This window comes from Ranitomeya imitator, chromosome 6 (genome assembly GCF_032444005.1).
Source record: "Ranitomeya imitator isolate aRanImi1 chromosome 6, aRanImi1.pri, whole genome shotgun sequence".
Classification (NCBI taxonomy): Eukaryota; Metazoa; Chordata; class Amphibia; order Anura; family Dendrobatidae; genus Ranitomeya; species Ranitomeya imitator.
This window is the reverse complement of record NC_091287.1, coordinates 84287111-84305744: the sequence shown is the minus strand read 5'-3', so window position 1 is coordinate 84305744 and position 18634 is coordinate 84287111. Positions and strand designations below refer to the sequence as shown.

Sequence of the window (18634 nt, the reverse complement as noted above, 5' to 3'; positions counted from 1 at the left end):
AGAGGGAAGTCAGAGATTCCTGCATTGTTTCCCGGACCTCAGACCAACACCAATGCTGTCTCACTCACTGAAAAGTTCCTTTCAACATTAATAAACACAAGAATGCCATTCACTGGGGCGAGCGGACACTTTCCGTCACCAGAGGTCAGCTCCAACATCGTGAGTGACGGATATCATTTTCCAATGGTAAACAGATCAGTCTACTCAAAAATCGAGCTCTTTCTACAGTGCCTGCTGCGCCAGGCTCAGGAGCCACAGGTGCTGGATTTTCAGCTGCCCTGCGTGTGTGAAGTTCACCGGCGCTCTCCTGGAATAAAGATATGCTCAATCCTGGTGATGATCCGTGGAAACATCCTGGTGGCAGTGGCAAAAGTTAAATATGGAAGGTAAAAAAATGCATTTAACAACTACCAATCAAAAAACATTTTTTTTTTGTTTGTTTTTTAAGCTGCAGTTTTATGTACAAGGGCCAGACCGAGGTCGAGAACAAGTTTTTAGATTTTGTCTGGGAAAGAATTTTTAATTTTTTTTTTTTTAAACTTGATGGATTTTCATTCAGACATTGGTGCCAATTCTAAGCCTCCCTGTAGAGACACAGGGTCAGTCGGTGCTCTCGTCCGCTGGCACAGCTGCCCGCTCTTCTTTCCCATGGGCAGAATGCTACACATAGAACACAGGGTGAGGGTACGTGGCCAGGTGACCTGATAGTCCCAACTTGGCTTCTCTGAAGGTCTCAATGGGGCCAAGTAACCAGAGGGTCCCAACCTGGTTTCTCGGAACATGTCCATGGGTTCAGTGATGGTCAATGAAACAGATATGAATTTCTCCGGCTACAGTCCCTTAAACTGGCATCCTGTAGAATGTCAAATCTGTATTACTTTTGATGGAGCCATGGTGCCTTGGCTGTTGTTCTGTAGAGTCCCATTGCAGAAGGAAAGAGATCATTGTTATACCCACAGCTGTCCTCAATGCCATCATCCACAGGTCAGGGGGAAAGTGGGATGAGATTAACACTCATTCTATTTGCATATTTAATCAATCTGCATGGTTTGCCCTTCACTGTTTTGCAGGTGAACAAGCTACTTGGACTTACACAATGGGTAATCAACATATCCGCAAACATTGATTGTTCAATGACCCCGCTTCCCTGTCCTCCAAAGTTAGCAACACAATATACTGTAGGAGCTGATATAGGTAAACAGCAGCCATTCAACAGTTCAGAAACACCAATTCTAGAGTCTAAGTTCAGACTCTTCTGAACAATAGTGTATGTCTCCTGACCTATTGAAAATATAAGTCTGGCATAATTAAGATTAAAGGCTGTGTTGTCACACTCCCATTACCACGAAGTAATCAAGAGTTTTAAGAGGATATGGATTTGGAATGCGTAATGCATGGATGCATAAGGCTCAGGGGTCAATCAGCACCTGTTTCACTCTCTCCTTCTGACGAAACTGACACCTGGTAGAAGTGAGAATTGCTGCTTCTCCCCAACATCTTTGGATATCAGTTTTCTCTGAAGGAAGTGAGTGATGCAGCCGCTAATTGGATCTGGGGATCATGTAGCATAACGGCATGTGAGCCCCATAAGACCTGGTGCCGACATAGCTGGAACGGCAATGGAGGCTTTCATTTTATACAAGGAACTATAGTGATTGAGAAAGGCTTATATCAGAGACTGACAACCTTTAACTTGTTTTGGTGCCAGCAAAGCTATAGAAAACAATAGAAGGCAACATTTGTAAAGAAAACCAACTACAACATTACATTATTTTAGCCCCAAATATAAGAATTAAAAAAGTCCAGAACAACGTAAAAGCTCTTTAATTATTCAGGGTATTATAGCTGTGTTGATATTTAATACGTGCAGATTTGTTTTTTTCTCTATAATGTATGGACAAGAAAATGTATGCAAAACTTAGTCCGATTATTGACTTTTAGAGCAGAAGCCTGACTAAGGCTACGTTCACACTTGCGTACCGAGACTTTGCGGACGGCTGCATACTTCCTCCCTGAAGCTCCGCCCACTTCCATTTAGGTCCACATACTTCTGCATGCGTCCTGCGCACCCATCTTTAACCCCTTCAAGTTGTACTTTTGAATGACACCATTAGTTTTACCATGTCTTGTACTAGAAATCAGGAAAAAAATTCCAAGCGCGGTGAAATTGCAAAAAAAGTGCAATCCTACACTTGTTTTTGGTTTGGCTTTCTTGCTAGGTTCACTAAATGCTAAAACTGACCTGACATTATGATTCTCCAGGTCATTACGAGCATCACTGCGGTGTTAACGGCCTCATTCACCACTATAGGTACCAGTGCTATCCATGAAAAACACAGATGACACTCAACACGAAAAAACTGCAGTGTGAATAAGGTCTTACTGGACAGCTGGCATCAGTCTGATGAGAGAATACATTCTTGTACTTGGCTACAGAACAGGTGGCTGCTAGAGTCACATTTATTCACAAGAAAAAAGAATGATTAGATGCATTTAAAAAAAAAAAAAATTTACATACCAAATTAATGCTGCCTGTTGGTGATCCATTAAAAGACTCTATAAGGAAAGGAAAAAAAAAAGAAACAAAAAGAAACATCAGTCTTGGCATATAGAGGGTTAATCCGCTGAAGCATGCAGAACTTACAGCACCCCCTAACATCACAGCCCAAACCCCAGACGTGTGACACCCCTCCTAATGAGCACCGGGGAGGAGCAGGTCATGCGATAATCACCTGCCGGTCACATCTCCATGGCCAAGCCTTAACCAGAGGACTCGGGTAGGACAGGCTCAGCACTTGCCAGTTCTAACATCTTCAGACCAGAAGCACTTTGGGGAAAAATCCCATGAATCTGGTTTAGTAATTAAAAGTGTTTTCCCGATTTTGGAAAACCTCCGTCCCCCAACTGCAGCTGGTTTTAACACAAAGTCTGCGGCTCTGCCCAAGCGGACAGCATGAGCGGCTATGCTCAATGACTGGCTGCAGCGGTGCAAACAACGGACACCCAAAGCAGAGGCCGAGACTCCGCGCTGGATGCAGGCAGGGCGAGTTATAGGGTATGATCACACCGGGCGAATTATGCCAATGTTGCTACGATCAGAGATTGATCCGAGTGTCACCAGTGTGATCAGATTGTCTGGCATGGGGGAATCGTATCGCTGGTGCAGAGGAGACGGAGCGCCGAACTTCTCCAAAAAACAAAAAGCAACAAACTGGAGACACAGGTTTTCCACAATCCAAAAACCCCTTTAAACTTTTTATTTTTGGGTTAAATCTGCATTCCAAAAACCATAACATTATGTTTTCAGACATGAACCTTGCATCATTAAATGGCACCATTGTATTATTTAATTTTCTTAAAATAATTATGGTGGAAAGAGGTCCCCATAACGGATTTTTGTTTTCAAAATTATTTTAGGGGGATTTTTACAGTGGGTATAAATGACAGGGGGCGACTTGTGCTTTTCTGATCACTAGTCAAAACTTCTGTATTGATGTGTATTGTCTGCCTAAACCCTGACTTCTCACCGGTCCCAACAAATGAGGGTGCAGGCCCAGGGTGGATGGCCCTCCATTACAGGGGTCTTTCCCATTTATGAGGAGACTTTTTTGCCAATCTAGAGTCTGTACATCCATCTGAAGAAAGATCGAGATAAATAGCAGTATTCTACTCTACGAAAGTGAGCACAGAAGGAAATTCTCTATTGCTTCGGTAAGGTTTCTATGCTTCAGTGGATTTATCACCAGATTTCGTGGTGGATGTATGATGCGAATATTAAATGAACATTTCATAAACGAGATAGTTTTGGAGCCCAAAGCCCCGAGTCATTATGATCAGCACGAACATCGTCGGTCTTGGTAAGGGGTCATGGGGGAGTCAGATGCTCCTTACAGATTAAGAAGCGCCTCAACCACTGATCTTAGAAGTGAAAACGGCCTCAGAATTTGTTACACAATTTCTCCCGAATGCGGCACCACCCCAGAAGTGGTCATATACTACCATTTCGGCACAGAGGAGGGTCTCGCCAGGGAGGAGAGCTATTTGACTTTTGAAGCACAGATGTTTCTTAGGCTGGTTTCACACGTCCAGATATTTCCGGTACCGGAAGAAACGGTCCCGGAGCTATCCGTGTCCGTGTGCTGTCCGTGTGCTGAAACATTTTGATTCAATTTTAACCCTATGACTTTAAAAAAAGCACATGGACAGCACACGTGTGCGGTACGTGTTTTACACGCACACATTGACTTTAATGGGTCCGTGTGATCCGTGCGCTCCCACGAACACTGACATGTTTTGCACACGGACACATGGTCCATGAAAACACGCTGACACCTGCAGAGACACATTTATTTTAATGTGTCTACGTGAGTCAGTGTCTCCGGTACGTGAGGAAACTGTCACCACACGGACCGGAGCCACTGATGTGTGAAACCGGCCTAAGGCTGGTTTCACACTTGTGTTGGGCAGAGCTGCGGAGGGCTGCGGACTTCCTCCGTTAAGCCCCGCCCACTGACACACCTCTTCCATTTAGCTCCACCTATGTCAGCATGCATCCTGCGTATTTATAACATTGGGTACGCAGGCCATGCGAAAGTATGCGGTTGCCTCCGCATGCGTTGTTTTGACGCTGCGCCGACCACAACAAAATGCAACATGTTGCGTTCGACGCAGGTCGGCGCAACGTCAAAACGACGCATGCGGAGGCATCTGCATACATTCACAAGGCCTGCGCACCCAATGTTAAAGATAGGGTACGCAGGACGCATGCCGACATAGGCGGGGCTGAACGGAAGAGGTGTGGCAGTGGGCGGGGCTTAACGGAGGAACTACCCAGCCCTCCGCAGCTCTGCCCTACGCAAGTGTGAAACTAGCCTTAGAATAATAAGAACAGCAGGAACCCCCAAAGTCACCCTATTTTGGAAATTGCACCCCTCTGGAAATTCCTCTGATTTTAGTGTATTTTACTCCACAGAAATAAGCCCTCAATGGATGTTGCAGAGCGAATATGGCTTATATTCCAGCCTCGTGCCCAACACACGGTGCCCAGCTTCTGCTTCTGGAGACATGCACCCTGGAAAATGTTAGAGGGAATCTGTCACCAAGATTTTTGCCACCTAATGTGACAGCAGCATAATGTTGGGACATACACCCTGATTTCAGCGATGTGTCACTTACTGGGCTGCTTGCTGTAGTTTGGATAAAATCACTTATCAGCAGATTATCACCAGAGGCCTGTCTACCAGTTCTCCATATGCATGAGTGTTGTGTAAAGCCCACCTGCACAGCGATTGGCAGCTTTCTGCCTATGCAGAGTGTACACAGAAAGCAGCCAATCAGTGGTGTGGGCGGAGCTCAGCATGCAGAGAACTGGTAAATATGCAGTGCATAAAATAGAGGTTTTATCAAAACTGCAGCAAGCAGCCCGGAAAGTGGAATTGCTGGAATCAGGGTCTCTGTTCTTACATCATGTGCACTCAAACGGAGAAAAAACATGGAGACAGATTCCCTTTAAGTGGCTTCACACTCAAACGCCCCCTTTCATTTAAAATAAGCTCTGGAGACAGATGCTCAGGGAAATCAGTGTCCGGCCCGTAGATCTTAACAGCTTAATCACATATTAATAAAAACATACATTTCTCTAGAACAAGATATCAGATCACAGATATCAAGGTATCATTTTATTCAGCTTCCTATGACCTACATGTCCATATAGACGGCTTACGAGGATCCTACTGACAGATTCCCTTTAAATTAACTTATAAGAAAAACAATCTCAAAAATCTTTCAATTTTCACATGGACCACCAAGCTTCATATAGTTCCTGCTTTGTACAAAAAACTTTCCTGCAGTCTCGCTATCATCACAGCCTGGATTGCAATGACAAATAACACCTCCAGAAACATTAACACTGGATCTACCATTCACAATAGGCGATGGTCACAGCAAACCTAATGAAAAAAGGCACAGAACAGAGCGAGCACAGAAAAGCTATCCTGTATAACTCATTGAGCCAGATCTCGACTATTGCTGCTTATGTCCATTTTTTATTCTTTTTTTAAATATAGATAATGATTTAAAAATATCAAATAAATGTACTTTAGAAGAAGAAAATGTAACAAAATATAGATTCAAACTCTCTTGGAAAGGGGGCTTGATAGAGTCTATAGTTGGCCACTAGAGGGCATCAGAATCCAATGCAGATCTTCGCTGCCTGCCACTTTAGAGAAGGAGCCTATTCCTCCAGCTACAATGGATCCCGTCAGTCTCTACAACTTCCAGGCACACGGTCACTACACCAGATAGAACGCAGTACCAATTTTTGTGCATCTTTTCATTATTTTCAGACAAGCAGATGCCCTAAGATTTCTCTTTCTTTAATGCTGGAAAAACCCTTTAAGTCATTAGGAAAATGTCAACAATTATATCTTATTGCAAAGTATAGGAGATGCTCCACAAAAGTGTCTACTCCAGGCCTGGGACAACAGATCAAAGTCTTCCTGGAGAAACTGATGCATGATGATCAATACAGCAACATTAATGGGGCTATGAATAATAAATGCTAAAATAAATAATTGAAGAATAAATCTGAAGGCAGCGCTTTGTTATCTAACACACCACATGTGGCGTATGAGCAGCTAGAAATAGCGCAACCACCTTCACACGATGAGCGGCTTACTTACCGCCGTCTCCATCGTCGGACCCTTTAAAGCTCGGCTCTTTTAGCATGTCCAGCTCCGCCAGCATTCGTATGTAGAGAGCGTTGTGCCGGAACGAGGGATAAAAACGGTCATCCCGCAACATGGTGTCATAAACCTGATTGTTAAAAATTACAAATATAGAATGCTCAACAAACAATGCAATGTATAGAATTCATACGCTGAGGATAAATCTACTTAGAGGGTCATCCCACAGGACAGGCGATAACTTTCTGATGGCCGAGGGTCTGCTCGCTGGGAAACCCACTGATCCAGAGACCGGATGGAGCTGTACTCTGCAATCTCCGGCACTCCCGTAGACAATGAGTGGAGAGGTACAAACCCAACAAACCCTCCGTTAGAGGCTCATGGAAGGGAAAAAAGCAGTGCGTGCTGACCTATACTTCTGGACATAAGCTGAGAGATAAGGAAAAACAACTAATGTAGACTCCTTGCTAGTAGTGTAGATTGTGTAACACTCTACAACAATTGTCACACCCAAGATCTCCGAGACTAAACCAAAAGAGTGACAGTTAAAAAAGGGTAGTGTCTGATAGAGAAGAGTCCCACCTCTGGGAGAACAGGGGTTACTCAGGCAACATAAGGCACCATCACCATATGAGAATGTGGGGACACAAGGGCTTAACACTCAACTGAAATCTATGGGGGCTAAGGAAACCGTCAATGGTGCTTTTGACCCAAACCTATTCTCCGATCAGGTGGGTATTTCACATAGCATATGGAATGCCAGAGGATTGTATTCTCGCCATCTAGTATAGGGTCATATACACTGGAAGAGCATTTAAAAAGCCAATCCAAAACCGTGTAAAGTCCACAAGAATAAAAAACACAAAAACAACAAAACCCAATAAGTGAGCCTGGAAGATTTTCCAAGTTCCTCAAACTGACACCAAAACATTATAAAGCCCTATTCTAGGATTTCCTCTGTGTCCTTTATGTCCATGTAAAGTGTGGATAATTGTGCAAAAAACCTTTATATCAGGCGCTGAGCAAAAGCTACTGACTTGGTTCCAGCCTGGCAGGGTGAATAGTCGGAAACTAACGTGCGAGATTGATCTTGACGATTTGCTTCATTTGGCAACGTCATCCTGGCAGTGAGGTGAGGAGTAGTGATGGGCGGACCCATAGATGTTCAGGTCCGTCCAAATTTTGACAAAAAGAAAAAAAAAGTACGGGTACCAGAATGGGACCCGACTCGAACCCGGACCACATTCAAATTATTAGGGAGCCCGAGAAACGCCGGCTCTGATCTGCCGGTCACAGCGCTGTGGTTCCTCCCAAGCTGTAACACAGATGACAGCGTGTGAGACAGCAGCTGTGACCAGCGGCAAAAAAAAGTTACCGCTGAAAGTACTATTCATCAGAGTACGCCTGGTCTTGCTGATAGCAGTGAGACCTAGAGACGATGATGAAAATATTCACTAGTCGGCGCCAGCCCATTTAGAAAATAAAAGAAAAAAAATGGCGTGGGGTTCCCTCTATTCTTCATAACCAGCACAGGTAAAGCTGACAGCAACGACTTGTTGATTGGCTGCTTTCAACAAACTCTGTTCAGAGAAGTCAGTCTTCGGGGTCCGTGCACACATCCGTTGGGGTTCGCCCATCTCTAGTGAGTCAGTGAAGAAATCATGGGAACAGTGTCTGAGGTCAGACTATTAGCTTATGCAGAGACTGGAATAAAGGGGTTGTGCACACATCCATACATGACTGACGTCAAGATGTGAATGGAATTGGGCTCTGAAGTAATGATGGCAGTTTGGGAGGCTTGGGGGACTTGAAGGGTTTCCTTTAAGATGGAACATAAACCAGCTCACCCGTGATTCAGCAACCAAACCTCGGGAGCACGGACCCGCTGTGTCCAGGCGTGCAAGATCCAGAAAAAGAAAGAAATGTCCAGCTTCACCGAGTCCGTAAAAAAGCTTTTTCTTTATTAACAAACTTTGAACATGGAGGATACAGACTTCAGCACAACCATATGGGCAAGAATCTCAACGCGTTTCTGGAGACTAGGCTCCCATGATTAAGGGAGCCTAGTCTCCAGAAACGCGTTGAGATTCTTGCCCATATGGCTGTGCTGAAGTCTGTATCCTCCATGTTCAAAGTTTGTTAATAAAGAAAAAGCTTTTTTACGGACTCGGTGAAGCTGGACATTTCTTTCTTTTTCTGTTTCCTTTAAGATACTTGCCTTTTTCTGAACCTCGTCAAAGATCTCAGGAGTTGGGTCTTCATTGTTTACCCCTTCTTCAAGTCTTGCTAACAAATAATCATCAATTTCAACTCTTGGTGATGCCTGCAAAGCAAATCGATAACCAGAAACTCTGATAAATGATGACAGATGTAAAGTGCTGTACTCGAATACTACTTTTTATATAAAGAGGTGTCTAAGACACACAGCACCATATGGATCAAGGAAAATAGAAAAAAATTGGAGTCCGGCTCAACAGGACTGGATGTTCCTGTTCTTTTTATTCTTTTTAAAGAAAATATAGTGCATACAAAAGAAAAATTTACATGGTTGACATGACCCAGTCGAAGCGTTTCGACTGCACTAGGCAGTCTTACTCATGAGTCAAGTCCAGTCCTGTTGAGCCGGACTCCATTTTTTTCTATTTTCCTTGATGTGAGGCCAGGGCGAGGCTGGTGTCTGGGCCCCAGGTGGATGAGCATGGAGCAACTGGGTGAGCTGGAATCCAGTTTCTATCACCATATGGATCGCTGGAAAAAGGGTGTCTTCAAGTTTCCATATAAATACAAGTACTCATTAATTCAGGTGCCACTTTAAGTTTATCAAATAGTTTTGCTCCTCATCGTTTACCATATAAACCGGATATTGTAATACCTTTTCTGATAAGTACTGGTCAAACACGCCAACGGCAGCCGCTCTTAACAGCCCCTTAGTTTGATTGGTTTGGTGTTTCCCATCACGTTGCCGGCTGCGCAGCACCTCCAGCTGTTGCTGTGCCGTCACCCGGTACCCCTCCACTGTGAGCCAGAAGAAGAGATGTGCTTGGCCCCCAGTCTGCTGCATAAAATCTAAGGGAACAACAAAGCTCATGAGAAAACACGTACATTTATTGTTCATGAACCCCACAACCGCCTCTGATGCCCCCTGCATACATGCACACTCGAGCGTGCATATGTTCTGAATGGGACCAGGACAGTAAGCCTATGCTCTGCACATCTGGCTGCAGTTTTTCTTGCTTGATAAAAAAAAGTTGTGTTTCTTTTCTCTTCAATTCAACAAATACGAAAATGTTGGTCATTTAAACTTTTATATTTCGTGTTAATATTAAACAGGATATTAACCTACATAACCTGATGCTAGAAAACGCTGCAATACTTCTATGCTTCAGTGTATTTTCTTATCAGTACTTTACAATTAATCCAAGCATGTGGTAAAGTACAAAGACAATAAAATAAGGAGCACTTAATTAGGCTCTTGGCTGACATTACCGACAATTCGGCACGCAACGATCATACGGCAAGTGGGCAAACGGGGTAAAATGTTTGTGACACGTCAGTAGACAGTGAGGAGACCCTAAACAACAATTGCCACTAAAGATCCACAGCTCAAATCTTAACACTCCACCTCGGAAAGTGGCTCAACTGCCTACAGCTGTATATCTAAAGACGTGATGAGGAAAATATTTGATTGCTCAAGTCTGGCGTTGTACACACTGGTCCTAATGAAGGTGCATGGTGGGTGCAGAGGCGCACGCCACTTACAGAATCGGAAAAAAAGGGGGTTGTCTCCAGCGTAGAAAATCATAACAATAAAACTTCACTTTTATTTAGAACTTTCTTAAAAACATGGTCTCATGAGTAAGACCCAATGGATCGAAACGCATCGGTGGTTTACCAGGGACCCTACATCTTGTACAAGCCTGAGAACATGGTTTTAAGAAAGCTCTAAATAAAAGTGAAGTTTTATTCATATGATTTTCTATGCAGGAGACAACCCCATTTTTTCTGCTAGCAGTTTGACTACGCCTTTGATCGGGGCGGCTCTGTGCGTGGATGGGCCTTGGAATCTGATGAAGACTGGTGAGCTGACCAGTCCATCTCCCCTTACCTTACCAACTGACTTACTGAATCTGGCGCGTCCCACACGCGACCTATGCTTCCACTAGAAATGTGCCTACAGTCAGGGACTGGAGCAAGGTACATCATGTTTGGTCAAGAATCAGGTTGGCGGGTTATGCCACATCCCCTTCCTGCTACTGCAACACCAACTTTGGTGGAGTTGGCCGGGACTGGTGCGCAAATGCCAAAAGTCGCAAACATTTTGCAACTTTACACCAGATAACTGTCGAAAAACACTTTGAGGCCGAAACATCAAAGTGTTCACAAACTTTTCAGAGGAACTTTCTAGTTCCTACTCAATATTAGCAAAGTGCCTAAGCTGCTACAAGGATCAGTCCTCCAGTCCTACAACAGGGAGGCGATGGCACTGCCGATGGATGACGGCGGAGCAGATATTGCTCTAGGTAATTACACAGAAGTGAAATTGGGCTTTTTCAAAATTGCTCAAGTGATTGTGCATTATGCTGAAAACAAGACTGTCTGTCCTGGGTAATGTGCGCTACAGATCAGGACTATCTGTCTGGGAACACAAAGACGTCTTTATAGCACTGATCACATCTACGTAATCTGATTATAACAGCGCTGAGGCAGGGAGAGCACATGAGAAGCGAGTGACTGTCAGCAGAGTATGGCCGGTGGGGTTTGTCGTTAGAGTTGGACACTACTATGCTTTTATTTTCGATGCCATCATTTTCCACTTTGCACAAATCACAGGCAATAGCTTCATTATGTAACCGTGTAATGTGAATTTGGTGCTATAAATGAGCTGCACTACAACCCTTTCACTGCAAAGGTCAAATGTAATATGACAGGCCTACGAAGTCCTCCATACCCAATGTCAGACTGGTAGCAGGAGAATGCCAGAGGTACACTAAATGTAGCGCAAACAATAAATCAATATTGATTTAACAATCACCAAGTTATTGTACAATGTAAGAAAAACTTTAAGGTGCACAGACCTAACTCCTAGTTTTGCACAATTGCTAAATTGGAGAACAACCATATGATATGAGGGATTTTCACTCACCCATAAAAAATTGTAGTGCAACATTGTGTACAAGAATTCTGTCCAGCGGGACTGTGCAAAGTTTTCCAAAGCTTGCAGCCAACTTCACAGTGTCAATTTCCTGGAAAAAAAGTGGAACATGGCATTACGCTTCCAGGATATCTCCATAGAACTACAGACCGATTGAAGCTTGCCACAAAAGCCATGTTGTACACGCCTTGGACCACATTGATCACTTTTTGTGGTTTGACCATTGAGGGAAGTAGCCTAGTAAATGATGAGAGGACTTCTTGAGAAAAGCAGACATGACTTAAAAAGGACTGTCCAGCCTTACTTGTGAATCCTCGCAGTGCACACTGGGTGAGGATTCTCCGGTGGCGGGAGTTGCGGGCACATGACCACAAGTATGTGATTTTCATACATGCGGTTACATGCCGACCAGATGAGCAATTGTGAGACCGCCTGCTCCTGGAGAATCCTCAAAGCTATCACATAGTGTGACTGCAGACTTGTGCCCTATGGCTGGACAACCCCTTTAAGCTGGCCATATATATGAGGTGGCTATAAGTGGTTTGCCGAGCAGATCTCAATCTCAGCCAAATGTTCAATGTGTTGTCAATGGCCAGAAGGGAGGAAGTCGCAGCCACACATTTATGACTATGGCTTATTTTCCCTGAAAACTAAAGGATTGGGCATTGAGGTAACAGCTGCCCTCTCCTTATCTTCCCCAATATTGTGGCTAGCTGGTCCCATTGAATTTGGTAAATTTACCGTTTTTAGCCAATGTGTCTCCCCGAAAGAAGAATCAAGCAGTTGGCATTTCAACACCCAATCTTTTTGTTTTCGGGGAGAGGGAAGAGGTGTCTAACAGCGACTTTCTCCTCTCTTCCTATTGAAAACACAATGTTAGCCGTCTGTACTAACATTCGGCTGCCATCTCAAGTACACGACCATGTTAAATGGTCGTTCTCCACCTGTTTCTTCAGCAGCACATTGCTGCACAGCCTTCCACTGCCGTGCTGCTGGGGACGGGGCACTCCTTCACTGATCAGATACATTTTTATTGAGCATTTTAGAGATAATTCAAGCAATGGAGTTATAAAACGTACAAGAACAATGAGCATCTCATATCCTCTTAAAACAAAAAAGACCCTCCCACCCTAACCCACAACTCGGTCCCCGATGATAGTCCCACATAACATCCAGCCAATTACGGTAAGTCATGCAAAAGTCTCATCCTTTGCAGGTGGTTTGTTTCACACGGTCACAATCATTTTTACCCTTTCCATCCCACACTTATCGAGCAAAATACAAAAAAAAAAAAGAAAAGAGAATTGAAACCAGACGTGGGCATATATAGGCATGTTGAACACTCACCGTATAGTGCTACAACTACATTTCTTCAGATTTTTAAAAGGATTACAGTCAAAGCTCCTGAGGCTTCTCCACTGCATGATCGGCATTGCTGGCCACATCAGGGTGACTATAGATCTTTGTCTGGGATCAGTCTGGAGATTGAACATGTACAGCTCTATTGCATAGGGGAAGCATACGGACCATGTATAGGATTTATTGGGCAATAAAGGCAATAATACTCTAGGCCTGGTCAGGGGTCAGATGGGCATGACCAGGGGAGTCTAGACATGGAGCCCACCCATATTTTTATTTTATTTTTTTTAGACTTTTGCGTGGTAGTCCCTTTTCTGAAATGCAAATTTCTCAAGGCGAAACAAGTTATTGACCCTGGGAATAAATTCCACAAGTGTAGGAGGGGCGTTATCCTTACAGTGGGAGGCAATTAATTTTTTAGCTTTATAAAGCAATCTTAGTATGATCAGGTTCAGCACTGCCAACCAAGAATCTATGCCTCGAGCAACTCCACATCACATGAAATAAATCAGCGTTCGGAAGCTTACACGTGTAACATCACGAGTTAGGTTTGTACCTCAATATTGTATAACCGGGGAGAGTACAAGATGCTCTATGGCTCATATGGTTGTGACAACCTTTGTGTTTCGCTCATGGATACCATGGGGACCAACCAAAGGATATCCACCCATTTGTCAGATTGGACCACCTCCTGTTCCCATCTAGACTTTAATGTGCACTCTAAGGACCTGCTTGATCAGACATTATGATGAAGCAAATGTATCCCTCGAGTTGAGCTGGACTTATCTAGGAATGCAGCGTCCTTGATTTGCGTGAATGGGGCTTTCTCCCTGTGCAGTGAAGGTGTGCGTCAATTGCAGGTAGTGGTGGAATCTTATTTGGAATGCCAAACTCCTTATGGAATTCATAGATTTAAAGTTGTCATGTGGAATTATTTGAGTGACATAATGGAGCCCACTATCATGCAAGAATCGAAAACCCTCTAGTCTATGAAATTCAGGGACCCTAATGTTGAACCAGAAAGTTAAATTTCCATGAGCAACGCCAGGATTCCCCATGGTCAAGGAGAATGGACGTTGCATTAAGTCAGGAATGGTCAGAGAGACTGCGAGGGAGATAGTCTATTGTTGTAATCACACTGGCACCAAGACCAGAGCTATTCGAGACAGTGTGCCAAATACTCCAGAGTAGCATGAGAATGCTCTGCTCTTAGGCTGGCGCAGTCACCCAAGGCCTAAAACAGCTGCTTCTTTCAGCACCTTATTGAAAGGGGGCATCGTTCCCTTGTCCCTGCTAAACGGTGTATTATAGTAAAGTCCCCTAAGCACTATAAGGGGATAGCCAGGGGCCCTAGTTACAAAGATCAAAACCTTCTAAGCAACCATTCTCCAACATGGCGGCGACAGACTACATCCATTATTAATACGGTATTACATGGCCTTCCCAAGAGGCAAATGTACCACTCTTCTTTATCAATGCATTGAAATGGGATTGTCCGGTGTGTAAGAATACTAACTCCTGAATTTGTAGAGAATGTGGCATGATACCTCTGATTAAACCATATAGGAGACAATAAGTCTGTCCTATTCGATGTCATGCAAGTTTTTTTTTTTTTTTTTGAGACCTAATATTAGGAGTTGGGGTGTTTTCATGCTATAAAACATCTCTTTCAGTTTAACGGGGTCATTCATCCTCCTGACATTCCACGACAGGAGGCTTTGTAATCAACCCACGGGAACAGACAGGAGACTATGAACGGTTTGCACCAATGGCTATAGGCTTACGCATGTAAATTGACCAGGCCCATCTCAAACCCAAGCGTAACAGATTTAACCATATGAGGGTTTGTAGTGCCCTCCAAAACATAATGCAAATGTTAACTATTCACCATTAAACTTTTGCAACCTTGCCCTATTCAGTACTCCCAAAAGGGACAAGGGCGGAATTTAAAGTGTGAGGTGCTAGGGAGGAGGCCACACATCTCTCTAGATTTCTGCTCTCCTAACACTAATACCCAACAAGTATCCGAAAGCAGCAATATTATTACTTCTAGTAATAAGAGGTAAGGAAAGGAAATAAGAAAAAAAAGTGAGGGAGGAAAACAGATCTCCACTCCCCTCCCTTATATTCCAGTGGTTGCAATAAGCAACCACCAGAGCTGGGGGGGTCGGGTCACCAGATATAGCTACCAGTCAGCCCCACAACAGAGTCTCAGGTAACTTTTGCCCGCGTTTTCTTTTCCTTTTGGTCCAGCCAGTAGAGTGTACTCTTGGAGAAGTCAAAGAAGAATGTAGAGTTCATTGCAGCAATTCTCAGGCGAGTCGGATACGGTATCTAGTATGCGACTTCCAGTTGCCGCAGACGTTTAATGATCACCCAGAATTGTGCTATTCTCTTCTGAACTTTGAGTAATCTGGGAACAGGGAAATCCTTTGGCCGTTAATGCACAAGTCAGGATTATCTCAGGAGTTTCTCAGAATGGTATCACGATCCCTGTAATTAAGTATTTTAGCTAAAACTGTACGGGGAGGACTTCAAGGGCTAATTGCCTTGATGTGACCTTTCTACAGTGAAAAATGGGCTCTAAGTGTCCTTTCCAAATACTTTCAGAAGCCATGTTTCAAGAATTCAGTGGCCCTTGCTCCTTCAGTTCTCAGGGACCCAGACAATCTAAACATTGTTCTTAAGGAGACGGTTCTTCATATCATCCTGCTTAAAGCGAGGTTCATCTAAGTGTGCTGCTGTACATCCAGCCTCAAAGGAAGTGTCCTCCAGCTCATTAACCCTTTCTTAAAGAGCTGCAGTACTCTCTAAAATGTTGGGGATATCCTGACTATCCCCCCCTCTATATCCTCCTTGATACTTCCCACCCAGCGATGAGATAGAGCTACTACAAACCCCAATAGCAATCAATGTCTTAAAGAGTGGACTCTGTGTTCTATTGTCCATGCACTGGTGGGTTATCGAATGTTGCCGGATTATGCAGCATCCCCTATTCTATCTCCGGCTGAGCTGTAGCAAGGGCTAAGGATTCGGGTCCACCTGGATCCAGCTCACCACCTCATCCACCGTCCCCCCCTCTAGTAAACCTCTTAAGTCTAGTCACCACTTCCTTTTGGTGTTCTCTCGTTCGCCATGTTCTCGTCCTCTTCTTGGTGAAATCTTGTGTCCCACACTCCATTCCCCTGCTCGTTTTCACTCTCTTCATAGCAGACGCCGAGTCTCCTACAGAGCTACAGGAGTGTCACAGGATGTCGGGCGGTATTGGCAGCTGTTTGGCCCACTGGTTGGGTAATTAGTTCAGCAATATAAGGATAAACCCAGGATCACTACAGAGAGCTCATCAGGTATGATTCCTCTCACAGTGGGGTGCACTACTCCTTGAGTGACAGTTCTGGTTCAGTAGCTTTGTCCTACTGAGTTTTTGCTTGTTGGTGGGATACATAAATTCGAACAGTGCTTGTTCTTAAGTCTATACCATTATATATCTACTAGATGGCAGCCCGATTCTAAAGAATCGGGAGTCTAGAATCCATATATACTTTATTTATTCAAATGTAAGAATAATACAATTAATAAATAATAGTAAGAAAGAACAAAAATAATAGGCAGTATATGGAGAAAACACCAAACAAAAGTTCAAAATTGGTGTGAAAATGTCACTGAACCACTTCACAACTAAATATATATAGTTTTGGTAAATGGTATTATCATTTTTTTGACGAAATTCGGCAGGAGCTTGAAGAGCAACGTCACTGGGCTCGCCTCCACGCAGTAGAAACTTGCTGTGAGGTAAAAATTCAAAAATCACACCAAAATGGCGGGCGGAGTGTGTCACAGTAAGGCACGTTTCTGATTGGTCGCTCGCAGCAGGCGGCAACCAATCAGACACTGGACACTGTTGACGTCACTTATCTCCGGACATTATCTCCGGACATTAGCTCCGGACATTAGCTCCGGACAGGAAGTTGGCACAAATTGCAGGAAGTAGTATTCTAGGCAATTATATATTAGATATGCAAATATAGGGATAACAGTCTTTGAACACACTCAAGGCTAGGGAAAGTGAGAGCAGCAATTTGGAGAACTGCTCTGGAAACTGCTGATGGTGGGGCCTTTTGATATTGCAGGACTGATAACAGGTCAGGAGAGTTCAGGAGTGAACTTCTCAGCCAGGAATGAAACTCCAGGCTCTATTTGCGAAGCTCCTTGGCAGTCAGCTTTACATTTTGTAAGATACAAGCTCTAATGACAGCAGATAAAAAAAAAGCAAATCAATTGCAAGCCCACTTAAATTTTTATGCTGCCTATATGAATTGCATAACATGAAAATATCACTTAAAATTTTGGAAACCCCCCTTATTGGGTTAACAGTTCCAGAAGGCTGTATCCAGATTGTGCAGGGTTCCAACAACAACCAGGAGAAGACTTTAGTACACAAAGAGCTCTAGCTACACATCAGCACCTAACATCTGAATGTAAACCGCGGTCAGGAGGATCAGATCTCACAACGCTTACATAATTCACAAGGAATGGAATGTTAATGTGCTCTTAGAAGAGAGGGTTATCTCTTAATGTCTAGGCCGACTCTTTAGAGACACATTTACTTCGAAATGTAGAAATATTATCTGGTGTTACCACGGCAACAATCTAATAATCATGTTAAGTGATGACCATACAAAAACACTATAATGAGTCCAATTATAGATTATACATTATAATAATAGTTACGTACAGGACAAAGCTGGGATAAAGATGATTTGTGTAAATATGGCCATCATCACCATTCTGGTGTAATGTACGGCCAAATAGTGGTGTGGGCGCAGTACATAGAGGGAAACACTCTGCTCCGAGTCACGAGTGAACAGGATTTCCAAAACTGCCTTTGTGAATTTACTACATTAAAGGGTTCGTCTAGGATTAGGAAAAACGGGTCTGCTCTCCTTCCCTGACCAGGCATCTCTATTTTCCATGGAAAATAGAAAAAATTGGAGTCCGGCTCAACAGGACTGGATTTTCCTTTTCTTTTTATTTTTCAAAAGAAAATATAGTGCATACTAAAGAAAAATTTACATGGTCGACATGACCCAGTTGACGCGTTTCGCCTGCACTAGGCAGTCTTAGGCTAGGTTCACAATGCGTTAGGGCAGTCCGTTTAGCGCATAGCGCTACGGACTGCGCTAACGCAATGTCCCAAAAGGGATCGCGTTTGCCGATCCCGCTAGTGCAGATGCCGGATCTGCGCTAGCGAGAAACGGACCGCGAACGCCGCAAGCAGCGTTCGAGGTCCGTCACTCAAATGACGGCACATCGCTAGCGCACGCCCAATGTGGGCGTGCACTAACGATGCGTTCGCCATTAGTAGCAATGGCGGTGTTACCTGACTACGTTTACACCGCGGCATAACGCGGTGTAACGTAGTCCGTTTAACGGGTTCAAA

General features: G+C 43.9%; 1 protein-coding gene across 1 annotated transcript in view; it reads right to left on the bottom strand.

Moving 5' to 3' along the window:
• The window catches only part of SNX13 (sorting nexin 13), a 133683-nt gene that overhangs the window by 44367 nt on the left and 70682 nt on the right, over positions 1–18634 (bottom strand). Inside the window, exons 12-16 of the mRNA XM_069729827.1 lie at positions 11827–11926; positions 9556–9749; positions 8902–9006; positions 6681–6813; positions 2519–2556 (exon numbers count right to left, since the gene is read on the bottom strand). Coding sequence (XP_069585928.1) covers positions 2519–2556; positions 6681–6813; positions 8902–9006; positions 9556–9749; positions 11827–11926 — 570 coding nt within the window. The remainder of the gene's footprint in view (positions 1–2518; positions 2557–6680; positions 6814–8901; positions 9007–9555; positions 9750–11826; positions 11927–18634) is intronic.